This window comes from Raphanus sativus, chromosome 2 (genome assembly GCF_000801105.2).
Source record: "Raphanus sativus cultivar WK10039 chromosome 2, ASM80110v3, whole genome shotgun sequence".
Classification (NCBI taxonomy): domain Eukaryota; kingdom Viridiplantae; phylum Streptophyta; class Magnoliopsida; order Brassicales; family Brassicaceae; genus Raphanus; species Raphanus sativus.
Genome location: NC_079512.1, coordinates 14,995,619 through 15,018,693, shown reverse-complemented (window position 1 = coordinate 15,018,693; position 23,075 = coordinate 14,995,619). Strand labels below are relative to the sequence as shown.

The following is a 23,075-nucleotide window of genomic DNA, read 5'->3' as shown; positions in this document are numbered from 1 at the left end:
TAAGTATTACAACTGAACCTCTTATTTGAGAGAGTAAAGTCACTCTTTAAGATAATTTGACTGATATCAAAAAGATGATCACATCAAAAGGGTACTAAGAAAGATACTAAAGGTGAACTATGTTCTACTACAAAATGTTGTAAAGGTAAAATTTATATTTTCTTTTTCAGGTATGGTAAATCCTTAATTTTAGTTGATCTTCAGGTGAATGAACCAAATAGTTTTTTTTAAAAAACAAGGAGCCTATTAATCACATTATCTCAACTCCATAGGTTTTAATAGATATAACCATGGTGAACAACAGAACAAGCCAAACCGAAAGCGACTCTAATAATATGGAAAGACAATCAACGCAACTTGAAAACCAAGGATAGTGGAAAGGGGGTGGACAACAAACTTCACTCAAGTTTGTTTTTTGTAGCTGCTGAACTTCAAATGCGATTCTTCGTAACGTTGGGTGAGATACGCCGAACATTTGATTGCGGAATATCTATTCATTAAACACAGCCATAAAGTTATTTAAGACAGTATGAAAGACCGTATCTCTGAATATAAAAAGTTTAAACCCTTACTTGGGAAGATTGTTTTCGGACTGGCAAGTTGGAAGACACTCTATTATGCAGTCGTGATTCGGTTCCACGAAAAATGGAATCTATGACGGTATACATAATAACACTATTGTAAAATGATTACACTGACAAGAACATCACTATAAAGTGGAAATTAGTAAAAGACTTACGGAATATCGAGTCTGTCCATTTAAAATAACCCGGTGCAATGTGGGATCTTTAACGTAAAGAAAAAAATAAAAGGCTCGTGAAAAAATTGACAGTTAGAAACATTAACTTGCAATGACATAAAATGTGTATCAAGTGTGCCCAAAGAGAAATATATATTACCTGAAAAGACCATTGCTCCAACGCTCCATCATATCACCAAGATTCACAACAATTGCTCTATAGAGAGAGAAAATAAACCATATAAGTCCACCAAAACTGTTAATTAGGGAACAACAATTTTACATAGGAGGGTTGGTATAGCGGGAAACTAAATTCTCATGTTGTACCCTTTAATCGACGGTACATATTCCCACTTTTGAATCTTAGCGTTCCTATCCTTGCATATCTGTCAAGGTTTATACTACAGCTTCAAAAGTATATGCATAAAATAATAGATGTGATTTTGAATTTTTCTGATTCGCAAATCATTACCTGTAGTCCCATTACACCATCTGTTGCTAAGAGTGTAATCATCCCATAATCAGAATGTGCTCCAGTTCCATATATTCCTTTTGAGGGATCCGATTTTCCTAAGAAGTAATCATAGCATTGAGGTTGGCATATATACAATGCTTATAAATTTTTAAGTGATTTTGTTTCAAATATATATCACCTTCATAGTGAAGCAAGCGTAAAGTTGAAATAGGCTTTCCAAGCATCTCAGGGCTATCAAAGTAATCTGCATCCAAGTTAAGCGACAATGCCAATAGTTTTGCAATAGCCTTACAAACCCTCCTGATACAGAAGATGAACATTCAGCAAACCCTCAAGGAACTAAAATTTGAACTCTATAGATAGAGGAATCAAACGCAACACTTGAAAAACACAATGCAAAGAATACAAAAATGAGAATTACAGTGCTTCTTGATGGTATTCCTCCATTGTCTCTCGCCACCCAGGCAAAACATCTGCCGGAAAAGACATAAGTTCTATTTAAGAGAATGGCACTAACTTTTGTATGCATTGCTGCACTAAAGTTTTTGAAACGCTAAGTATATACAATAAAAATGAGAAGTATTAAAACGGGAAAGAGAATAAACTTATAAACCAGAGCACCAGAGTCTATTTTTTCTCAACTAAACCAATTTCAAATCATAAAAAACCCATAGGTATAGAACAACCTTAATGGTTGAAATGAAATATAGAATTCTTGAAATGAAATATATTAATCTTTTGATAAATTTAGTTAATTAGTTAAAGTTATTTTACTTTTAAATCTTAACTAATAAGAGACAAACATTTAGACTACAAGTTTTGATGGGTTTCTTTTAAACATCTACTCTATTAAAACAGAAGTACACATATAGACTTACCCTATAAGTTGCATAATATTTACAATTCAATGCCACTGAAAATTTAATTAAGCTTACTTAAAAGATGTTTGTCTTTTCCAGCTATTAAATATTTTCCATAAATGATCAATCTTAATTAAAAAAAGTGTATGACTTTCCTCCACGTAGAATATTATTTCTATTCCACTATTGATAATATAGCATAGTTTACATGTCCATGATACTTTTTCTACTTTATTTAACCTAAACCAACAGAAAAATTATGTAAACTTTATGAATAATTCAATACGTTAAATATAATAGTTCATAATAAGGATCCATTTCAATAGGTTTTACTTCTATCATCTCAAAGTAGAAGAAAGTATTGTAGCTGATATGATGTACGAGTCATTGCTTTTATATATAAATAATCACCTCCCAAAATATTATACTCCTAATTCACTTGTGAGAAAATTTGGAGGTCAAACTCAATTACACCGACAATTTTCGTAACAATCACAAATCTTAGTATTTATAATTCAATTCAAACAGAAGTACATTCAAAATTTTAATTGGATTACAAATTCAAGCATAAAAAGCAAGCAAATCTTAATCTTGCTATTTCTTTGGGTCAAATCAAAACATACCATAAACAACCACAAAATCTGCACTTTCCTATTTTTTATCCGAGATATTAAGTTTTTAATTAAATCCGAATACCAACCAAATCTTTGAATTTACTATATTATAGGTTTTTAACCATAAATCACAATGAACAAAATTTTCTTTGAATTTATTGTGCCTGATATGGCTTGCAAATGTGGTTAAGATATTTGTTCTCCTCTAGAGTTTTGTATCTCCACTATATATTTAACTCAACATGTACTCACATTCTATAATTCTTTGTTTTTTCTGTTTAATTAATGCATTTCCAAAATTGAATTATAATTAAAAAGTATGGCAACAACAATTAATAAACTTAACTTATTGTAGTCATTGTCTTTTCCTATTTTATTATTATATATGTGTGTCTTTAAAAATAATTAATAAATCCAGCTTTAAATAGTTAATGAACAATATTGTTTTTAAATTTATGCAATTATATTTTTATCTTTTTAGTAATGACTAAAAATAAAAGACACTTAAAAGAATCATTTATATAATATATTAATATAGATGTTACATATATTTTCATATAAATAATAACCCAATGTAAGTTCTGTATGATAAATGTTGAAAATATAAAATATATAGTACCATATATGTTAAATAATATATACAACAAATTTATTATATATTATCATAAAATTTTGATACATAAAAATTAATATACATTTGTGCGGATATACGAGTCATAATCTAAAAAATATGGATAATACAACTGATGGTTTATAAGACAAAATAAAATTACTCAAATAAATTATTGTGTTTAAAAATGTCATATTTAAAAATTATTTAATCGGGTAAAGTTTGAAATATATATTATCATTTATACAAATAAATATATATTACAAATTTAAATCACATTTCTAGCTATTTTAGCTAATTAAAATTTTCAAGAAAAAATCTATACATTTTTTTGAAAATTTTGCTGACCAAGTTTAAATCCATATATTCAGTATTTTCATAATCTTTGGTATAAATACAGTATTATAAAGTTAATTAAGAAATAATTAAAGTTAAACATTATACTCATAACGTGATTTATAAAATATTTTTACAATACGTACACAAACACACCTTCACTAATTTGAAAACTATGTATACAACTAAATAAATCGAATATTCTATGGAATAAATTGCCTACAATTTTTTTTTATTACAAATTTTATAACTAATGTATCAATTTGTATCAATTTTAATAACATACTAACACATATTTGTCTACTTTCTTACTTTTAATTCATAAATTTTATTTTCAAGATATTTTATACATAAATCTAATTATGAAAATATTAGATTTATTTATATGATGTCCAATAAATATTGATCATATAATTTACGGTAGAACGCAAAAAAAATATTATTTAATGTAATTAAACACATTGTTATTTCAAAATGTTATATTAGTACATACATTACAAATCATGTATAACATTTAATACAAACAAAGATAAAAAAATAAAAATTAACACCCGCTAGTGTTAGTAAAGAAACTTTGATCTTTTTATTTCCTGTCTTTTAGTTATTTTTATGATAAGAACTTAATTAACATCCTCTATTTGGAAATGCTCTAGCAAATAAAAATGACCTCACTAACCAGGATTAGGCCACGTGTTGGGGCCATAGAATGGCCGATCCCACTGAGGATCATCTCTGGGAACTTCTGACCCAATGTAGTAACCTTCTTTGTGATCCCCTAAAACAAAAAAGAAGACAAGATATGAGAGCACTCAACATAACTTTTTGAAGTGAAAAACTAATTACACGTACCTTGAATCTGATTCTCAGGATCAGGGATTTGATCATACAAAGGTGTATAGCCACGATGCTTTTCGTTTTTCAACACTTTCATCTTCTCTTCCAAAGGAAGAGCGAAGAATTTTTGGCTCTGCTCGAAAGCCTTCTCCATGACTTTTTTGCTGATTCCGTGGTTTATAACATAAAAAAATCCACTATCCAGACATGCCTGAAACAATAAATTCCCTTGATAAAATCAATGGTTTCTTACAAAATGGAAAAAGAAAAGTAATAAAAATAAATGGACGAACACCTTCTTAAGCAAAAGAGCTGATTGGTGAACATCAGAGTTTCCGAGATCAATGCAAGTAAGCAATGATTCTTGGATAATAGAATCCTCCACCTGATTTTTAGTCCGCATTTCGCTCATTTCTTTGTTTTGAGTAATTGACTGAAATGTCTTTTGCGTTGCTTCCTTTCATGACGAGTGGGTAGCTATATAATTGCAGGGTAGCCATATAATTGCAGGAATATGCAAACAAAAAGATAATAAAATTAATTCAATAAAAAGACGATTTTAATAAGGCTATAAATTTGCTGTTTTCTTGAACAATGAAAAGATGACTCATACCACTAATAGTATAATAAAACTAAACTAATATTTTGTCGAGATTTTTTTAAAAACTTTTTTTCTTTCTAGATCGCGTTTGATCTTCTCTACTAAGGAGTCCGACTAGTTTAAACGCAGCGGTTGCGGTTGCGAGTGTGGGAGTTTGCGGATGCGGGTGGTTGTAGTTTCAAGCGTTATCTAGTGTTTTGTATGACTGACACATTGTTTAAAAATTGTTTCGTTTACGGAATATTTGCGACTGATTTTTTTTTTTGCATCAAAAGACTATTTTATTACTCAAATTTGAGGTGGTTTGGGTAACCAAACCGAAATAGAACAACCAAAGTAGCATAGCGATCTATGAATGGTAGCGACTGGTTAATTATAAGATATTGCAGAAGTTTATTAATAAATTACCAATATAAAAATATTATATCATTATAAAAATATAAAAACATACTATTATGATAAAATATAATAATTATTAATATAATATGATTAATAATAATAATATGTTTATAATATTGTGGCCCGTGATTGTCACACCTTACAATTTGCCCCCTTCTTTGTGCATGAAACGAGAGTTTCTATTTCTGACCATACTTGTTCCTGGTCCAGAACATCCAAAACGATCTCTTGATGTGTTCTTGCAGCCACTGATTTGTGAGTTGCAAGAGTTATGGGCAAATGGTGTCGAAGCATTTGATGTTTCATGCCGACAAAATTTCAAGATGCGTGCAGTGCTTATGTGGACTATCAGTGATTTCCTTCATATGGAATGTTATCTAGATGGACAACACATGGAAGGTTATCGTGTCCATATTGTCAAGATAGTACTGATGCATTTCAGTTAAAAAATGGGCGAAAGACATGTTGGTTTGATTGTCATAGGCGGTTTCTACCGAGTTCACATCCTTATCGTCAGAGTCAGACTTTATTTACAAAGGGGAAAGTTGTTCATGATGCACCACCACCAGAGCTAGATGGTCGCTATTTATTGGACCAACTTCGAGATTTTGGAGCATATACAACTGCAGAATGCGGTGGAAACGGGCATGATCCAGTCGATGGTTGTGGTGAGTATCATAACTGGCACAAAAAAGTATTTTTTGGGATTTGCCATATTGGAAAACTCATTTGCTAAGGTACAACTTAGATGTCATGCATATTGAGAAAAATTTCTTTGATAACATCATGAACACAATTTTTAATGTCCAAGGGAAAACAAAGGACAACTTAAAGTCTAGACTAGACTTGCCTAGTATTTGTGTGCGAGATGAGCTACATATTATGGCCAACGGAAAAGGTCCCACTCCCACATTCAGACTGAATGCAACTGCGAAGGAAGAGTTTTTTCAGTGGATATTGTCTAGCGTTAAATTCCCCGACGGATATGCTTCCAATCTGAGAAATTGTGTTGATAGTCACGAGGAACAGTTATCTGGGATGAAGAGTCATGATTGTCATATTTTCATGCAACGACTACTTCCATTTGTATTTGCAGGACTTCTACCAAAAGATGTACATGAAGCTATTGCTGGTAAAGAATAATTTTTCATTTCATTTAAATCTCAAATTTCTTTTATATATACTAATTAATATGTTATTCTATATTAATTAATTAATAAAAAAATAGTAGTCTACAAAAAAAACTGTGGTCAGAAATTTGTCAAAAACAATTGTCACAAGCTGGTCAGAAGATCATCAAAAACGTTAGACACAAAGTGGTCAATAATTCGTCAAAACAAAAAGGTTAGGAACACGTCAGGAAATGGTTAAAAATGTTGTGACCAGCTTATGACGAAATTCCCGACCACGCTACTGACCACTTATATGGTCAAATATTTTTTGACCACTTCCTAACCAAATTTGATTTCTGACGGAAGATTTTTGACGACTTTAGAAGGTTATAATTTGGACGAAAATGCTTGTTTCTGACCAACTTCTTTCCAATTTAGTGGTCAAAAATTAAACAATTTCTTGTAGTGTTATATATGTATGTATATTAATTTTTTTAAAAAAATCTAATGATAGTTAGTTTAAAGTTTTTATAAAACAAATTATAATATTATTTTTGATTTTAAATTAATATATAAAGTGTGTATATATTCTTATTTATAATATTTCCATTTTTTATTTTTTATGTCAAATTTTAAAATATTTCAAAATTTTAATTTTATAAACTTTTTATCTAACCGCAACCGCAAATGCAAACTAGAACCAACTTTTTATTTTAAGAGGTTTAGAGCAGGTTGAAACGATTAGTAGCGGTTTGTGTGATTGTTTTGAAACGCTTTCAACCACTACCAACCGCAAAAGCTGCGTTTGTGGGTGGTAGCGGGGAAACCAGTCAGGCCCTAACTCTGAGAATCAGGTTTATCTCTACAACCCGTAAGTACTTTAGTTGTCACATCCCGGATCCCGGGCCAATTGTTAATGATGAAGTCCGAGATGTTATGGATCATGTAGAGAAAATCTAGGGTTTTCCAATTCTTGTACTATAAAAAGGAGATAGCTCCTTAGATTTTCACCGGAGACTAAAAACACAGCAAAGCCCCGCCAGTTAGAGAGAGACTAGAGGCGGCCCAAAACCTCCACCAACCACTGCGTAGCCTCACCGGAGAGGAGATCTCGCCGTGTCGTGCACATGTCCTTCTCGCCGTTTTCTTGAGTCTTCTTCTCTTTTTGTTCTAGGTCTAGAAACTAGTGAAGGTAAGGAAAACCTAAAATTTCCCTTTAGTTCTCTCCTATCTATTTCTCCTTTGAGATCTCTGATCTCGGGTTCCGATAGAAACCAACCCTTGTTCTTATATATCTGGTTCGTGAGGATCCATTGGATACATATCTACATCGTTTCTTATCTTATCTCGCAGATATAGGCTAAGGTGAGGGCTTGTTGCAATCTATATCTCCTTCTATCATTCCCTCATAATGGTAGAAGTGTTTAGGTTGATCATTCATACATACATGTTTTCCATAGATCATAACTATATCTACCTATACATATAATATATATCTTGATGCTTGATATGTGAAAGACATAGATCTATTGCTAGGTTGAATGATGTATGAGGATTGTATGTGATGGTTGTATTGATTGAGGTTATGGTATATGTGGGTGATATATATATATGAGAAATGTGTATGGGTTAGAGAATGGTGTAAGGCCTATGGGTGTCGGTGCAACGTGTTGGAGAGTTTTCGGGCATTGCATTGTTTCTTGTTGAGTCATGCGGGGACCGAACGAGGTGGCATGATTCATTTTTTGTGAAGTGAGAATGTTGTAACATGGATTTCGCGGGAACCGAACGAGGTGGCGTGATCAGAATGTTTTAGCATAGGTCTCGCGGGGACTGAACGAAATGGCGTGATCATGTGAGTGTTGTAGCATGGATCTCGCGGGGACCGAGCAAGGTGACGTGATCATGTGAATGTTGTAATATAGATTGCACGGGGACAGAACGAGGTAGCGTGATCATGTGAGTGTGGTGGCGCGGATAACGCGGAGACCGAACGAGGTGGTGTTGATAGTGCTCAAATTACCCAGTAGAGCTTACTCTCTCAAATAAGAGGTACAGCTGTAGTACTTAGGGATCAAATCACGAGGAGCTAGGGAACCAATTAAATAAAATCTACTAATCAATCCTAGGTGAAGTTGGTTTATATGATGGAAATAAAAGTAACAATTCCTAAAATGAACAAGGTAGTTGCTCTAACTAACAATATGATGAGTTGTTTAAATGTGATAAAGAGTGCTAGACATAAGGCTTTTATTCAGGAATGGAGATTATAATTTCTATAAATGTTTTAATAAGTTGCTTGCATGATACTATAGATCTCAGCCGTTTAACTCAAGTGATGTATCACTGGTCAAATAATCTAGATCTCTGGCCTCAACTGTCGTATGTTGACACAGAAAAAGAGTCGATCGATATCCTTTTGAGATATCGATCGATACACCTTTCGCTCGGCGATCGATTCACCTGTCGGGATATCGATCGACGGCTTCTAGATATGCCTAGGCGCGAGCCGATAATGAACACTAGGTCTCAAGGAGGAGCTGTCGCTCTTCTCAACGGGAGACAAGCTAGCTCAAATGGATAATTCAAGATAATCAAAGATCCTAGTGATCTATATTCTAGTTAGTTAATATAGAACAAGCATAGAGTGCAATCCAATTGATGAGTACCACAACTTAACAATTATAGTTCTGGGCTAATCCCACAAACCTATCTAAACCCTAGATCTAACAAGTAGACTACTCAGACATAGCTAAGCAATTCATGACAATGGATAGATGAAAGAATTGATAGATAGAAATAAGTAGAAATACAAAAGGAGATGAGAAATCTCTCCAATCTCTCAAAACAATATAAAATTCTAGTCTCTCTCTCACACTCTCTGCTTTTCTCTTGAGTTGTCAAAAGCTTGCTTCTTTCGAAGTTGCCGTCAAAAAACACTTAGCAAGAATATTTAAGCATTTCCATTAGGTTAAAAACTCGCCAGAGGCAATCTCGTAATTTGGTGAAGTCTTGGTGAAGTAGTCGGCTAAACCATTTCGTCCTCGATATCGATCGTTAACACTGATGTGTATCGATCGATTATAATCTTCTAGTACGCGGATCTTCTCAGCTACATCGATCGACAACTCTGGATGAGTATCGATCGATTATAATCGCAATGTTGACTTCCGACTTAGTCTTGAATGGTCAACTCGGGTATATCATCGCTTGTACTCCAAAATGCTCCAAAAACATCAATTTCTCACGAAATGCTCCTGAACCTGAAAACATATCTAACAGGCTAGAAAACATATTAAATATATAATAAAATACTAGTATACCATGGTTAAAAACGGGTAAAATCCATGGTATATCAGGTGTAATGGCATGTAGTCGTTGAACTCACAGGGACCGAACGAGGTGGCATGATTCATTGTTTGTGAAGTGAGAATGTTGTAACATGGATCTCGCGGGAACTGAACGAGGTGGTGTGATCATGAGAATGTTTTAGCATGGATCTCGCGGGGACCGAACGAGATGGCGTAATCATGTGAGTGTTGTAGCATGGATCTCGCGGGGACCGAGCGAGGTGATGTGATCATTTGAGTGTTGTAATATGGATTGCGCGGGAACAGAACGAGGTAGCGTGATCATGTGAGTGTGGTGGCGCGGATAATGCGGAGACCGAACGAGGTGGTGTAATGGCATGTAGTCGTTGAACTCATGGGACCGATCGAGGTGGTGAGCTATCACCCGATAACATGAGAAGCGCGGGGACGATCAAGGTGGCGTAGCCTCATGTTGGCATCGCAGAGTTTATCCTCGTTTCTTGTTGCTTGTTATTGTTTTTCTTGATGTTTAAGTTAGATGCTTATGCTATGTTGTGTGATGATTGTTGGTGATTGATTTTGGGGCTCCTAGAGCTTCCCTCACTGAGTATTTGTTAAAATACTCAACCTTCCTTTTTGTTTTCAGGTGAGTTCGAGGGAGAGCAGGAGTAGTTGCGGTGCTGGATTTCGGGATGTTGGGTTTTCTTTAAGTTATTTCTTTTTAAGACTTGGTGATTTGGTTTTAAGAGTTTCCTATTCGTTCTAGTACGGTTTTGTAAGACATTTGGATTCAATCTTTGGGAATGAGATTTGCATTTGCCTATTTAAGTGTTTATTGTGAACGAAGGCAATTGAAATTCATGCCATCTCGGTTAAGCGAGATTAGGGTGTGGCAAGTGGTATCAGAGCCTATAGGGCCTCCGGTCCTAACCCCTGAAGCTGTAGAGGTGGAAACGTTTTTTTGTCTGGTTTCTATTGGAATAAAGTTTAAGATCTTTAAAAAAATTTTGTATTTCTAAAGTTGTTTTGATTTTTCAGCAATAACAAATGGAGATTTTAAAAGTAGAGTTTATAGCACCATCGAGACCATTCTTTTATTTTGAAGTCATTCATAAATAGGAAAAAAATCTAAGAGTTAGTTTTGCGTGAACAGAATGGCACCAAGAGGAAGAAAAACCGCTAGAGGAAGAGGCGTTGCAGCATGTGTGGTTCGGGAAGCTAGCCCGACTGTTCCGTGGGAAGTGTGAATGGAACTAACACTGAGACTGAAGGTGGAAACTCAGCGAGGGGAAGTAAGCATAGTGACCAACCAGTAGGGTATGCCGAAATGTTGGCTGAGTTAAAAAGGTACCATGAGCGTTTTGGAGATCAGATGCGTGAAGAACCCACTGATGAAGCACCAAACCAGGCTGATGCTCATGGAATGTACTGTACGTGGGAGTGCAGAACCGTCAACCACTTCCCTTTTTTGTGCCTGTTCATGTTCAAGGATCCTCATACTGGGAAGTAATGAGGTACATGAAGGGTATGCAGATGGATCATTTTGGTGGTAAAGCCAGTGCCACATCTGCAGATAACTGGAGGAGAGAGCTGGAGAAGAACTTGGATCTGGCAAGGTGTCCAGCCGAGTTTCGTAGGGAACTAGCTGTTCATTACCTGAAAGATGAAGCCATGATCTGGTGGGAAGGTGTGGTGGAATTAGCGCGAGGACGCTATGAATTGACTTGGGAGGAATTTAAGGATGAGTTCAACCGTGAATATGTCCCTCCTGAAGCTACAGATATGATGGAAAGTGAGTTTGAGAATCTGCGCCAAAGGAACGTGTTGGTGAAAGATTATAAGGAGGGATTCAACCGCCTAAGGAGATTCTTAGCTAGGCGTATGGAAGAGTGAGACCTGATCCGCAAATTCAAGAACAGATCAAGAGTGGATTTGAAGAACATGTGTACTCTTAGGAAGTATGACCGTTTGGCTTAACTTTTCGAGACAGCAGCTTCCTAGGAGATAGGATTGGAGGAGGAAAGCAAGCTCACAACTAGCACTCATCTAAAGACAGCCAAGCGAACTAGGGAGGCTGCAAACGCAGCTCCTGTAGCAAATAAATCAGGAGGAGTAATATGTTATAGGTGTAACCAGCTAGGACACATCAGTAAGGAATGCAACCTCTCTGCAAATGTTCGATGCCACTGTTGCGGTAGAGGAGGGCACATCTCAAGGGATTTCCGGCTACAATTACATGGAGGACAACAAGATGGAGCACCACAGGATAGAGCTGGGCGCAATGAGCAGTTACCGCCACCACCAAAAAGGCAAGCTGTGGGTGGACAAGCCTTTGTAGTCGGGGATCACGAGGTAGGAGAACCGATTGCCGGTATGTTTCATGTCTCCTCTTGATTAGAAGTTTACTTATAACTCTTGTTTGGTCCAAGTATAGTCGACTTAAACATAGTTCTAATCGTGTAGGATCGGTTTTAGTTGGGGGAGTAAATACCCACACCTTGTTTGCTACTGGCGCAACACATAATTTTGTGTCTCCGACCTTGACTAAGTGTTGGACATTCAAGGGCATGTTCATCTTGAACGCCAAAGGAACATAAACTGCAGGAACCGAGTTATTGAGGTCTACTGAAGCGTATGAGGATGTCCCCATCGTCATAGAAGGCATTGAGTTTAAAGGAAATCTGGTGGAGATGGAGTTAAACCACTACGAGGTGATCTTAGGAATTTATTGGTTGACGTATCACAAGACCGTGATGGATTGCCCAAAGATGCGTGGGATATGTTCCTTTGGACCGAAGGAAGGATCATTTTTCAAGGGATAAAGAGAGGTACGGGGATAGCAATCATATCGATGATGCAAGCAGAAGAATTTGTGGGGAAAGGCAGTGAAGCATATTTCGCCACTATCAACATCAATGGATCAGATATGGAAACCGACTTAGACACTATTCTAGTTGTAGCCGAGTATACAGAGGTGATGCATTTACCATAGAATTAAAACCTGGTATAGCAAAAGTATCGAAGGCACTGTATCGTTTATCACCAGCAAAACTGGCCAAGTTGAAAAAGCAGCTGGAGGATATAATTGATAAGGGATTCATTAGACCAAGTAGCTCACCATTCGGAGCACCTGTCCTGTTTGTAAAGAAGAAAGATGGAAGTTGCAGACTTTGCATCGATTATCGTGGATTGAAAAAAGTGACGATCAAGAACAAGTACCCTCTACCGAGAATCGACAAATTGTTGGAAAAAATACAAGGAGCGTCGGTCCTCAAAGATAGATTTGGCATCCGGATATCACCAAATCCCGATAGCAGAGGAAGGCGATGTTCTGGAAATGCTATGGTCACTATGAGTTCTTGTTGATGCCATTTGGACTGACTAACGCGCCAGCAGTGTTTATGAAGTTAATGAACAACATGTTTTCAGGAATACTTGGATAAGTGCGTGATCGTATTCATCGCTGACATTTTAGTAAAGTAATTTTGGAAAGATAATATTATGGAAATGAACATATTTACCAAATTGTTTTAATTAATATATCTTTAAAATTACAAAAAAACTACACATGCAAATCACAAAACAAACCATAAACAAAACTTTTATAGATTAGTCCCCTACAAAGACAAGCTTTGACTCCACTTGATATAGAAAAAGATGCCAGGAAGTCTTCTGGAAGACTTACTGGAAGTCTTCTGGTCCCAGAAGTCTTCTGGAAAACTTACTGGAAGTCTTTTGGAGGACTTATTGGAAGTCTTCTGGAAAACTTTCTGGAAGTCTTCTAGCGCATTATATTGTAGAAGACTACCGAGAAGACTTCTGGAAAATCTTTCAGATCTGAAAAACCTGCATATTCAAATCCCGATCTTGAAAAACCTGCATATATAAAAACGTTCAGATGGTTTAAGAATATAGAAAATGAGTGAAAGATTAGATAAATATACTTTTATAGAACGCACAACGTACATATCCAAGTGGAAGATGAGAACCATCTGATTAAAAACCTGCAACAAAAAGATAGATTAGTGAGAAAAACATGAGGAAAACTTGAAAAATTCATATAAAATTTGGTGTTTTCAAGTCAAAGAGATTAGAGTGGATTTGGAGAGTTTTAGTTTGGGAAAAATGTAAGAAATTTATGCAACAGGAGGTTACCATTTGAAGAAAAAATCAGACATAAAAACTTACCAAAACGCTCAGATCTGTTATGAAAGGAAGACATGTGAGAAGACTCTTTCAGAACACTTCCTAGAAGTCGCCTAGAAGACTTCCTGGAAGTCGTCTGGAAGACTTCTTCGAAGTCTTCTAGGCATTATATTTTAAATGACTTCTGAGAAGACTTTCCAGAAGTCTTCCAGATCCAAAAAAAACCTACATATCCAAATCCAGATTTGAAATATCTGCATATCCAAAAACGTTCAAATGACTTAAAAACAGAGAAAATGAGTGGAATATTATATAGATCTACCTTTATAGAACACAAAAATACATATCTAAAATTAATAGATAAACCCTTAAATGAGTGGAAGATGAGAACCATGTGATGAAAAACCTGCAAAAACAAGATAAATTTGTGAGAAAGACATGAGACAAAAACAATAAATTGATATAACATTTGGTGTTTATAAGTTCAAAGAGATTAGAGAGAGGTTGGTGATATACCATGAATTTGACCCACTTTTAGTCATGGTATATTAGTATTTTAGGATATATTCTATCTATTTTTGGGTCTATATTGCATTTTTATAGGTTCAGGAGGTAAAGGAAGAAATATGATGATTTTGGAGCACTTTAGAGTTCATACCCGAGAGGACCATATCGACCACCTGAGGTCGACAAGGAGACACTTAACCGCAGAAGCCCGGATTTGGTCACAGCCGACTTGAAGTCTAAGACACCATATATTAACCAAAACGCCCGTGATGAGTTTTAACCTAATTTTTAGAGTATTTAAGTCTTGCCTATGTGTTTTGGCACATACACGATTTTTACAAAAGTTTTATTTAATTTTTTCTTTTTGGTGAGAAAGAGGATTATCAAATTGAGAGCAATCTTGAACACCTTTTATTTTATCTAAATATGAAGCTTTTTATGATTATGTTTGTGTTCTGCTTAGCCATGTCTGAGTAAACACCCTTGTTAGATTTATGATTCAAATAGGTATGAGGGATTAGCCCAAAATATGATTACATGAGCATGCGATATTTATCTTAGAAGATCATGCTTAATGCTTGTGTAGGAGTAGCTAACCAACACATGAATACAGAGATATCAATCATTGGATCTATCTTCGCTGAGCTAGTAATTTACCTAGAACAAGCGACAGCTGACTTGGTAAATTACTGGGCGAACTGTATTCAACCACACGCTTAAATCTTGCTACTAGCGCATCGATCGATACTCCTATAAAGTAATCGATCGATAGACGCGGGGCACATGTCGACATCGGCGACAGCACACCGATCGACGCCCTAATCGATGACTCACAACAGAGTTCTTTCATCGATTCTTGTGATAGATAGTCACAACGACAGTTGGGCTATTGCTTAGGTGGGTCTTTAATATCATGCAATCATCTCACATAGGCATTCATACCTCTATAACCTGAATAGTAATCCTAAGTCTAGCTATCTAAATCATACTTGTTAACCCAAATCAAATCATCATTGAGTAATTGTGTTACAGGCTGGGAAGCTGGTCGATGGGTAAGATGGTCGATGGGTCGATCTTATCGGTTAAGATAGAGATCGGATGGGAAAATGAAGAAGATGGCCGACTTGCTATCCTACTGAAGTCCAATCTATCCTGGAAACAAAGGAAAAACAATGAGTTTATAATAATGAAAATAGAACAGAAACTAAAAGATAAAGATAGGATGGAATGGTTTGATGGATTGAAGATAGATGATGGATGATGGAGATGGATAGATGACGATTGACTCTCTCAATCCTTGGGTTTGATTGACTCTCTCAATCTGGATTAACACTGGCTGATGAATCTCACAACAACCTATGCTAAACGAATCAATAGGACAACAAAGAATCACACTTTAAATCCTAAAGACAATCGATTTTATTCAAAGACAAACTTTGATAAAAACTAAACAAACTTTTATAAATTCTTAAGATCGAGGGTGACTACAAATGAAGGACTAAGAGAGCTTATATAATGCTCAGAGAGAACTAAACAAAACGTGCATAAAGTAAAAAGAAAGGAAATGAATCTTCAAAGACACAAAATCAGAAACTAGCCGTTGGAGTGATTGTGGGGATTTTGCTTGCAAAGGGGGAGCTTGAATAATCTTGAACCTGGATGGTTTCAAGGGATAACTGAGCTTCCTGGGAATCTTCTTTATGGCTGGATAGGAGCTGATCACGTTCCTGGTTTGAGCAGAAAAGAGCTGTTGGACATTAATGTCGGTTTGCTCCAAATATGGTAAGTCTGATGGCATGAGAATCAGCCTGATCCTCTGGCTGCTGGTGCATGGTATAGAGTCTTGGATGTCTTCTTGTTGGCTTAGAGTATCTCCTGGTTTCCACAAATAGGTTTGGGTCGGACCAAAATTAATTGGTTGAGAGCTTTCCAAAATTGATGTCGGTTTGGCTGATTTTGGGAGTTTGAGTAAACCAAGTATATCTTCTGGTTGGATTGGATTTTGGTCTTGGTTCTTCTTGGTCTGGACTCTTAAAAGGCTCTCCTTAGTATAATAAAAGGCTTCAGTCGAGACCTCTTCATGGCTAGACTTGTATGGACCGAAATATGGCTGATCTGCCCCATTGGATGCTGAGAAGATGGGCTGACTTATAAAATCCATAACTTCTTGATCCGTGAAGATTTTCTTGAAATTCCAAATTTCAGGGATTCCTTGATGAGTTAGCCTTCTTTTAAAATTGATTTCATGAGAAATCTCCTTCTGATGGTCGAGATAGCCTTCTTTTACTGAACCTCTATCGCTGGTGCCTCCAAAGTGGCCGGTTTGGGCAGCTTGGTTGAACTCTGGTTCGACCACTGATTTGATGGCCGCATCAAATTGTCCTACTCAAACCAGTTTCCTGTTTACTTTTATTTACTTTTTTTAAAATCTCGAACCTAGCTTAGTTAAGATAAGATCTACTGATTCCTCAGCTCCCTGTGGATTCGATCCCTAAATACTACAATTGATCTCTTTTGATGAGAACAATATTACTATAGGGTAATTTGAGCAAGTATCATATGGAGAGTTTTAGAATGAGAACATTACATTTTTGTTGCAGCAATTTAAGAGGATGAGAGAGAATTTGTAAATTTTTCTTTATATAAAGAGACAAAAAATCCAATTAGATTAAATATTTTCGATTCAGAAGACTTTTAAGTAAGTCTACTAATAGAAGACTTCCTAAACGACTTACTATGTAAGTCGTCCAGAAGACTTCAATATTTTTAACGGGAGTTAGAAGACTTTCAGAGAAGTCTTCTTAACGACTTTCCTGTAAGGCGTCTTGACCCTAAACTAACTTAACTAACTAAACACTTCATAAAATCAAATTAAACTTAAAAAGTGTTTAATATACATAGAAATAAACATATACATGTAAAATTTTATTTTTCAAAAAAAAATTGAAGCTTTCCAAAATCTAACCCTAAGAATATATATAATACTACAACATATGTTGCCAAATCCTAAACCAAAGAATATCATGATTCACTACTTTCACTCATCTATGTCAAAAATAATTCAATTTTATTATGTCTTATTTTATATTACTTTAAATTGTTAATAATTATATGATTTTAATTTTTCACTTATCAAAATATTTTTTACAAAATTTATAAATTATTTTTAAGATCAACTACACCATACGACTTCTCTGGACGTCGTCTGGACGACTTATAATATCTCAGAAGACTCAGAAGATTTACTGGAGCTATATTCGTAAAATGAGTTCTGGTTTTTTGTTTGGTCACAAGGGATTGGCTGTAATTTCACAAGGCTTTTAGGTTACTTTTGCATTTGATTCAATTTTTGCATTTGATTCAATTTAAGATACAGTTTTCAATTTAAGCTCAAGTTTTGATGCATATTTGCCAAATCCCCCTTGATAAAAGATACATTTATGACTAATTTGAGGCTGCCAAAGCAACTAGGTGTTAGTCGAGCTTTAAAAAGAATTAAAAAAGAAGAAACTTTAAAACAAAGGAAGAAGAAGTAATCATCTACGTTATGATTGGTTGGACTATACGTCTGAATTTAGTTCCAAATTTTTTGTTGTGGGTAAGTTAATGTAACTGTAAATTTTTGTGATAGTTTTTTTTTCCACAGAAAATTTAATTTTTTAGATATTCTGAAATAAAACATATAAGATATATGATGTATAAATAAAATAAATTTTAAGTAATTAATTATATGAAGTCAAACTATTAATTACTAAATTTTATTATTATTTAATGTAATATATAAAAACATTGATGTTATTTAAATGACTTAATAGTTTATAGAAATACTCGAAATATATAAAATAATTTATAAATGCTTAAAATAATAGAAAAAGTCAGTTTCAAAATATTACTAAAATTCATCTACAGTTTTGTAATTATTTAATATTATGGATGATTTTTTATAAGTTCTACAACTTAAAATAATATAACTATAGGATTGCGAAGAAACAAACTATTATTTTCTTAGATTTATGAAAAGAGTTACATCATGATTAGGAAAAGTTGGTAGAATTTTTATAAAGTTTTCACATTTAAAAGTTAAATTACATCATAATTGATTAGATTCAATGATTTAAAGATAAATAAAACTAATGAAGTTAGATGAATTCCAACCAATCATTGACAGTGTGCCATAAGTTAGGGCTGGGCGTTCGGGTACCCATTCGGGTTTCGGTTCAGTCCATTCGGGTTTCGGGTTTTTGGAGTCAAAGATTTCAGTCCCATTCGGATATTTCTAAATTTTGGTTCGGGTTCGGTTCGGATCTTTGCGGGTTCGGTTCGGGTTCGGATAACCCATTTAAAATGTTTTTAAATTTTTAAAATTCATTATATACTTTAAATTTTCAAAATCTATAAAAAATAATATATTACATATAAATTTTCATAACATATATGTCAAAATACCATAATTTAACATATAAATTGGTTTTCTTTGAATATTTGGATAAAGAATCAATAGATATTTTACTATTTTGGTGTTTTCAGTATACTTTAGCTATTTTAAACATTTACTTTTGACTATTTGCATCTATTTTCCGAGTATTTTGGAAAACTTAAAGGTATCTTATATATTTTTAATATTTTTAATATACATTATATATAAAATAATGTATATATTTAAGTATATAAATTTATTTCGGATACATTCGGATACCCAAAATATTTCGGTTTGGATCGGGTTCGGTTTCGGTTCTTTAAATACCGAAATTTTGAACCCGTTCGGATATTTAATCAATTTCGATTCGGGTTCGATGCTACTTTTTCGGATCGGGTTCGGTTTTTCGGGTTCGGATTTTTTGCTCAGCCCTAGCCATAAGCCAGGAATACATTATTTGGTTTAAATCAAATTTATTTACATTGGCTGATAAGTTAAATGGTTTATTATGGTTTTCTATAACCATTTTTATGTAGTGAATAAGTAAATTTAAAACCAATGAATAAACAAAATCTACAAAAATCTATCAAATCACATATAAAACTAAATAGGTATGTTGAAAAATTATTGATCCCAAATCAAATATGTTAGAATTAATTAAATTTGTAGACAAAGTAAAAATAAATCTATTAAATACTAATATAAATCTGTCAATATTAACTAAATGTATGGCCAAAAGGATGTAAATTTACCAAATCTTTATTAAATTCTGAAAGTAAATAATATAGTGGTCAAAAGTGACAAATATATCAAAAAAATCTGTGAAAACCAAAATAAGTATATCTTAACTTAAATAAATCAGTGACTGAAGAAAATAAATCAATCAAAAATAAGTAAATGGTTACATAAAGCGTGAACAAAGTAAATCTGTTCATTTGCAAAAATTTAATTATTTATTTATTTTTGATGAGTTAGAAGATATAGAATGACAATTTTGCAAACATTGCTTTGATAACAATTGATTGAAGGGTTGATTAGATATCAAAGTCAAATGTAGTAATATAATGGTAAATAAAGATAAACTAATTTTTACATTTTTATATTTGGTAACATCCAAATTTAAAAATTCATAAATATTTTATATAATATAAATGCATAAATTTGTAGCATAATAAAATAAATACATTTCACAACACTGTAGATAAAAGCGATAATTAGAAAGTCTATAAGTAAATCCAACAATAATTAGCCATTTACCTCTTTAATTATTCATTTTTATTAAACCCCATTAGTACCGCAATTCTCTTAGCACTATCTTCTCTCTTCCCAATGTTCTAATCTCTGAACCGTTGTCTATCTCTTCTTCGTCCAAACATCAATTAATTTAAAATCTATAAATCGTCATCTAACTCCCTGTGTATATTCACATCTTACACTACTCACCAAAAATGATCCTGAACCGATCTTACCTAGGATCGTAAATCCCAAGTTTGTCTATGAAATATTATTTTTACTCTGGTTCCATCAACACCATAATCCTAACCTCATCATCTCTCACAAATATCACCACTTTCATTCTGAATCACCAAATCACGATCCACCTTCAATTTCCAATTTTAATAGCAATTCTGCGTTGTGGTCTTGTTTCAACCTGGTGGGGTGACTTCTCGGCCTTGACGAATTTGTCAACATCACTCAGATGGTGGTTGAATAAGAGTTAGTGAAGTTTTTTTTTATTTAGATAACATATATGCTAGTCAGTATTTTATTAGTGACTAAATATTATTTTTGTTTTAGCGGATTATCATTTTTTGTTGTTGTTTAAGATACATGTTTTATTATTTGTCACAAACATATTGACTAATTGATGAATGTTTAATAAGATGTTATAAAATAGTTGTCATTAACTGATATATGGTTTCCTAATCGATACATAGGTTGTTAGCTATTACAATTAAATTGTGGCTAATTGATAAATGGTTGATAAGATGTTATATTATATTTTTCATTTACATAATGTAAAGACTGATACATTCTTTTCTAGATGTTACTTTAGTTGATACAAAGTTTGTTAGTTGGTACATTATATGAGATTTTTTGATGATTTATGATTTAATATCAAATAACGAATATTCACAAGTATGTATAGTATTATTATATTTTTGTTAGTGGTCTTACAATTGTTACATATTTTTTTAAAAAACTTTATTGATTCCATCAAGATAACATGAATTAATCGTTAACAATTAACTTATATTTTTAGTATGTTAATAAATTGTTGTCAGGACACAAAGATGAGATTAAAAGGAGTTCGTTTGAGGATTAAAGCCGAAAATGGAGTTGGCAGACAAAAATGGAGTTGGTAGCAAATGAAAGATTTAGAAATGAGATCCGTGGAGAAAGATTTTTTTGTTTATTGATTAATCTTGGGGTATTTCGGGTTTATGAAAAGGCCCAGACTAATCTTTAAGAGTAGGAGAATCCCATGGATAGACATTTTTTCCGGATATGCAAATGAGCCCGAAAACATGGCCGCGTAGGTGTCTAGGAGCAATGAGACTTAGTTTCACACAGCTGGTGGATCATACCTGAAACGTGTTAGCGTCTTCAAAACGTTCTCTTTTCATTCGACCACATTGTCCCAGACTTGGTGGAGAAGGAGTTGACGAGTTTCTATCGACATTGACGAAGAATGAAAAAATATCATCGTCACAATGAAGGTTTGGTGGAAATGAAAACAATAGGCATGAGGGAGATGTGAGGGCTGAATTTCTGTGACTGAAATAAAAACTAAGCAATTTGCTGTAATATCCCATCATATACAAAATCCTAATATTGATCAAAACTGTGTAGAAAAAATAAAGTGGATAAAAATACTATAAAAATAAAAAATAATTTTGTGAATGAACTATTGTTCGGTTTGGGTTCGGTTCTGTTTGGTTTATTTTGGGTTTAAGAAAACTTTAACCAAAGCAAAAAAAAAAAAGGAATTTTGTTGAGTTGTTTAAGTTAAATGTTTAAATATATTAATATTAATACTATTGGTATATTCAATTAATCTAACTAAAAACATTTTGGTTTTCATTTTGGTTCAGTTTAAAACCAAACGAAACCGAACAATTTAGCTTAAAAAATCCTGGACCAAATGATTTAAGCATATGCTTTGGTTTGATGTGGTCGGTTGTTTTGAGTTCGGTTATGTTTTCTTGGCCCATTCCTAGAATGAACCACTACTCAGTGACATTTGAATTATTAATTTACGTAGCGTATTTGTCTACACTGAAGCTGTTTGAATTTGTTGATAGAAACCTGTTTATATGATTGCTGTTTTAATAATTGGTATTAGTTGGGACAGATCTTGTTACCTTTATTCCACGCCGATCACGTGGTAAGAAGATCACAACAGTTTACCTACCGAATATATGCAAACACGTTTCATAGGATGAAAATCTATTTATCTTCTCTGTGTGAAAGGAGAGAAAACTGCATCTTAGAGAAGATAAATAAATTTTAATCGTATAATATAGGAATAACAACGAAGAGGAAAATTACAGTCTCATTCTTCTTGCATACACAAACCGTTGGGAATCGGCAATTTCATACATCAACAGAGGATTATAGTACCGATCAATATATACACTCTGATCATCTGCTAAAAAACATACATCAACACTTAATATTTTTAGATTTCAAACATGAAAAAGGCGTGTTCGTTTAGAAGACGCAGACGCGGCGGCGAACGTCAACAAAATACAAGAGAATTAAAATTGACAGGTCAGCAATAAACTAAATTAAAGAGTCAAAGGATGACGACAATTGACGCGAGCCACACATCAGGATATGTGCGAGAGACGCTGTATTTTACAGCGGCGAAGAAAGCACGGAAAAGATGGGTTGCGTCAGTCGCCGGCGGGAAGTGTATAACAACGCTACCCTTAAAATTTTTTGGTTTGTTTGTTAAATTTGATAGTTCGTCGCTGACGCTGCGCGTCTGTGAAAAAAACAGGGCTAAAGTTAGATATATTCATACTTTGACCGTATCTCCGTTGGTCAAAGATTATGGATACATATGTGGAATTAACGGATTGCTTACGTGTCAATAAAGTAAATGGAT

General features: G+C 34.0%; 1 protein-coding gene and 1 long non-coding RNA gene across 2 annotated transcripts; one reads left to right on the top strand and one right to left on the bottom strand.

The window, feature by feature from the left end:
• Positions 1 to 735: 735 nt before the first annotated feature.
• Positions 736 to 4,932, bottom strand: LOC108840036 (2-oxoglutarate-dependent dioxygenase citB). Its single transcript, XM_056999940.1, is given in 9 exon segments — positions 736 to 956; positions 1,067 to 1,125; positions 1,212 to 1,309; positions 1,393 to 1,514; positions 1,636 to 1,687; positions 4,311 to 4,409; positions 4,484 to 4,679; positions 4,764 to 4,889; positions 4,891 to 4,932. Coding segments are annotated over 9 exon segments (855 nt in total). The 3' UTR covers positions 736 to 895.
• Positions 4,933 to 20,230: 15,298 nt separating this feature from the next.
• LOC130499862 (uncharacterized) lies at positions 20,231 to 21,771 on the top strand. Its single transcript, XR_008938718.1, has 2 exons — positions 20,231 to 20,677; positions 21,247 to 21,771. It is a non-coding gene; the product is annotated as an uncharacterized LOC130499862 (long non-coding RNA).
• The last annotated feature ends 1,304 nt before the right edge of the window (positions 21,772 to 23,075 follow it).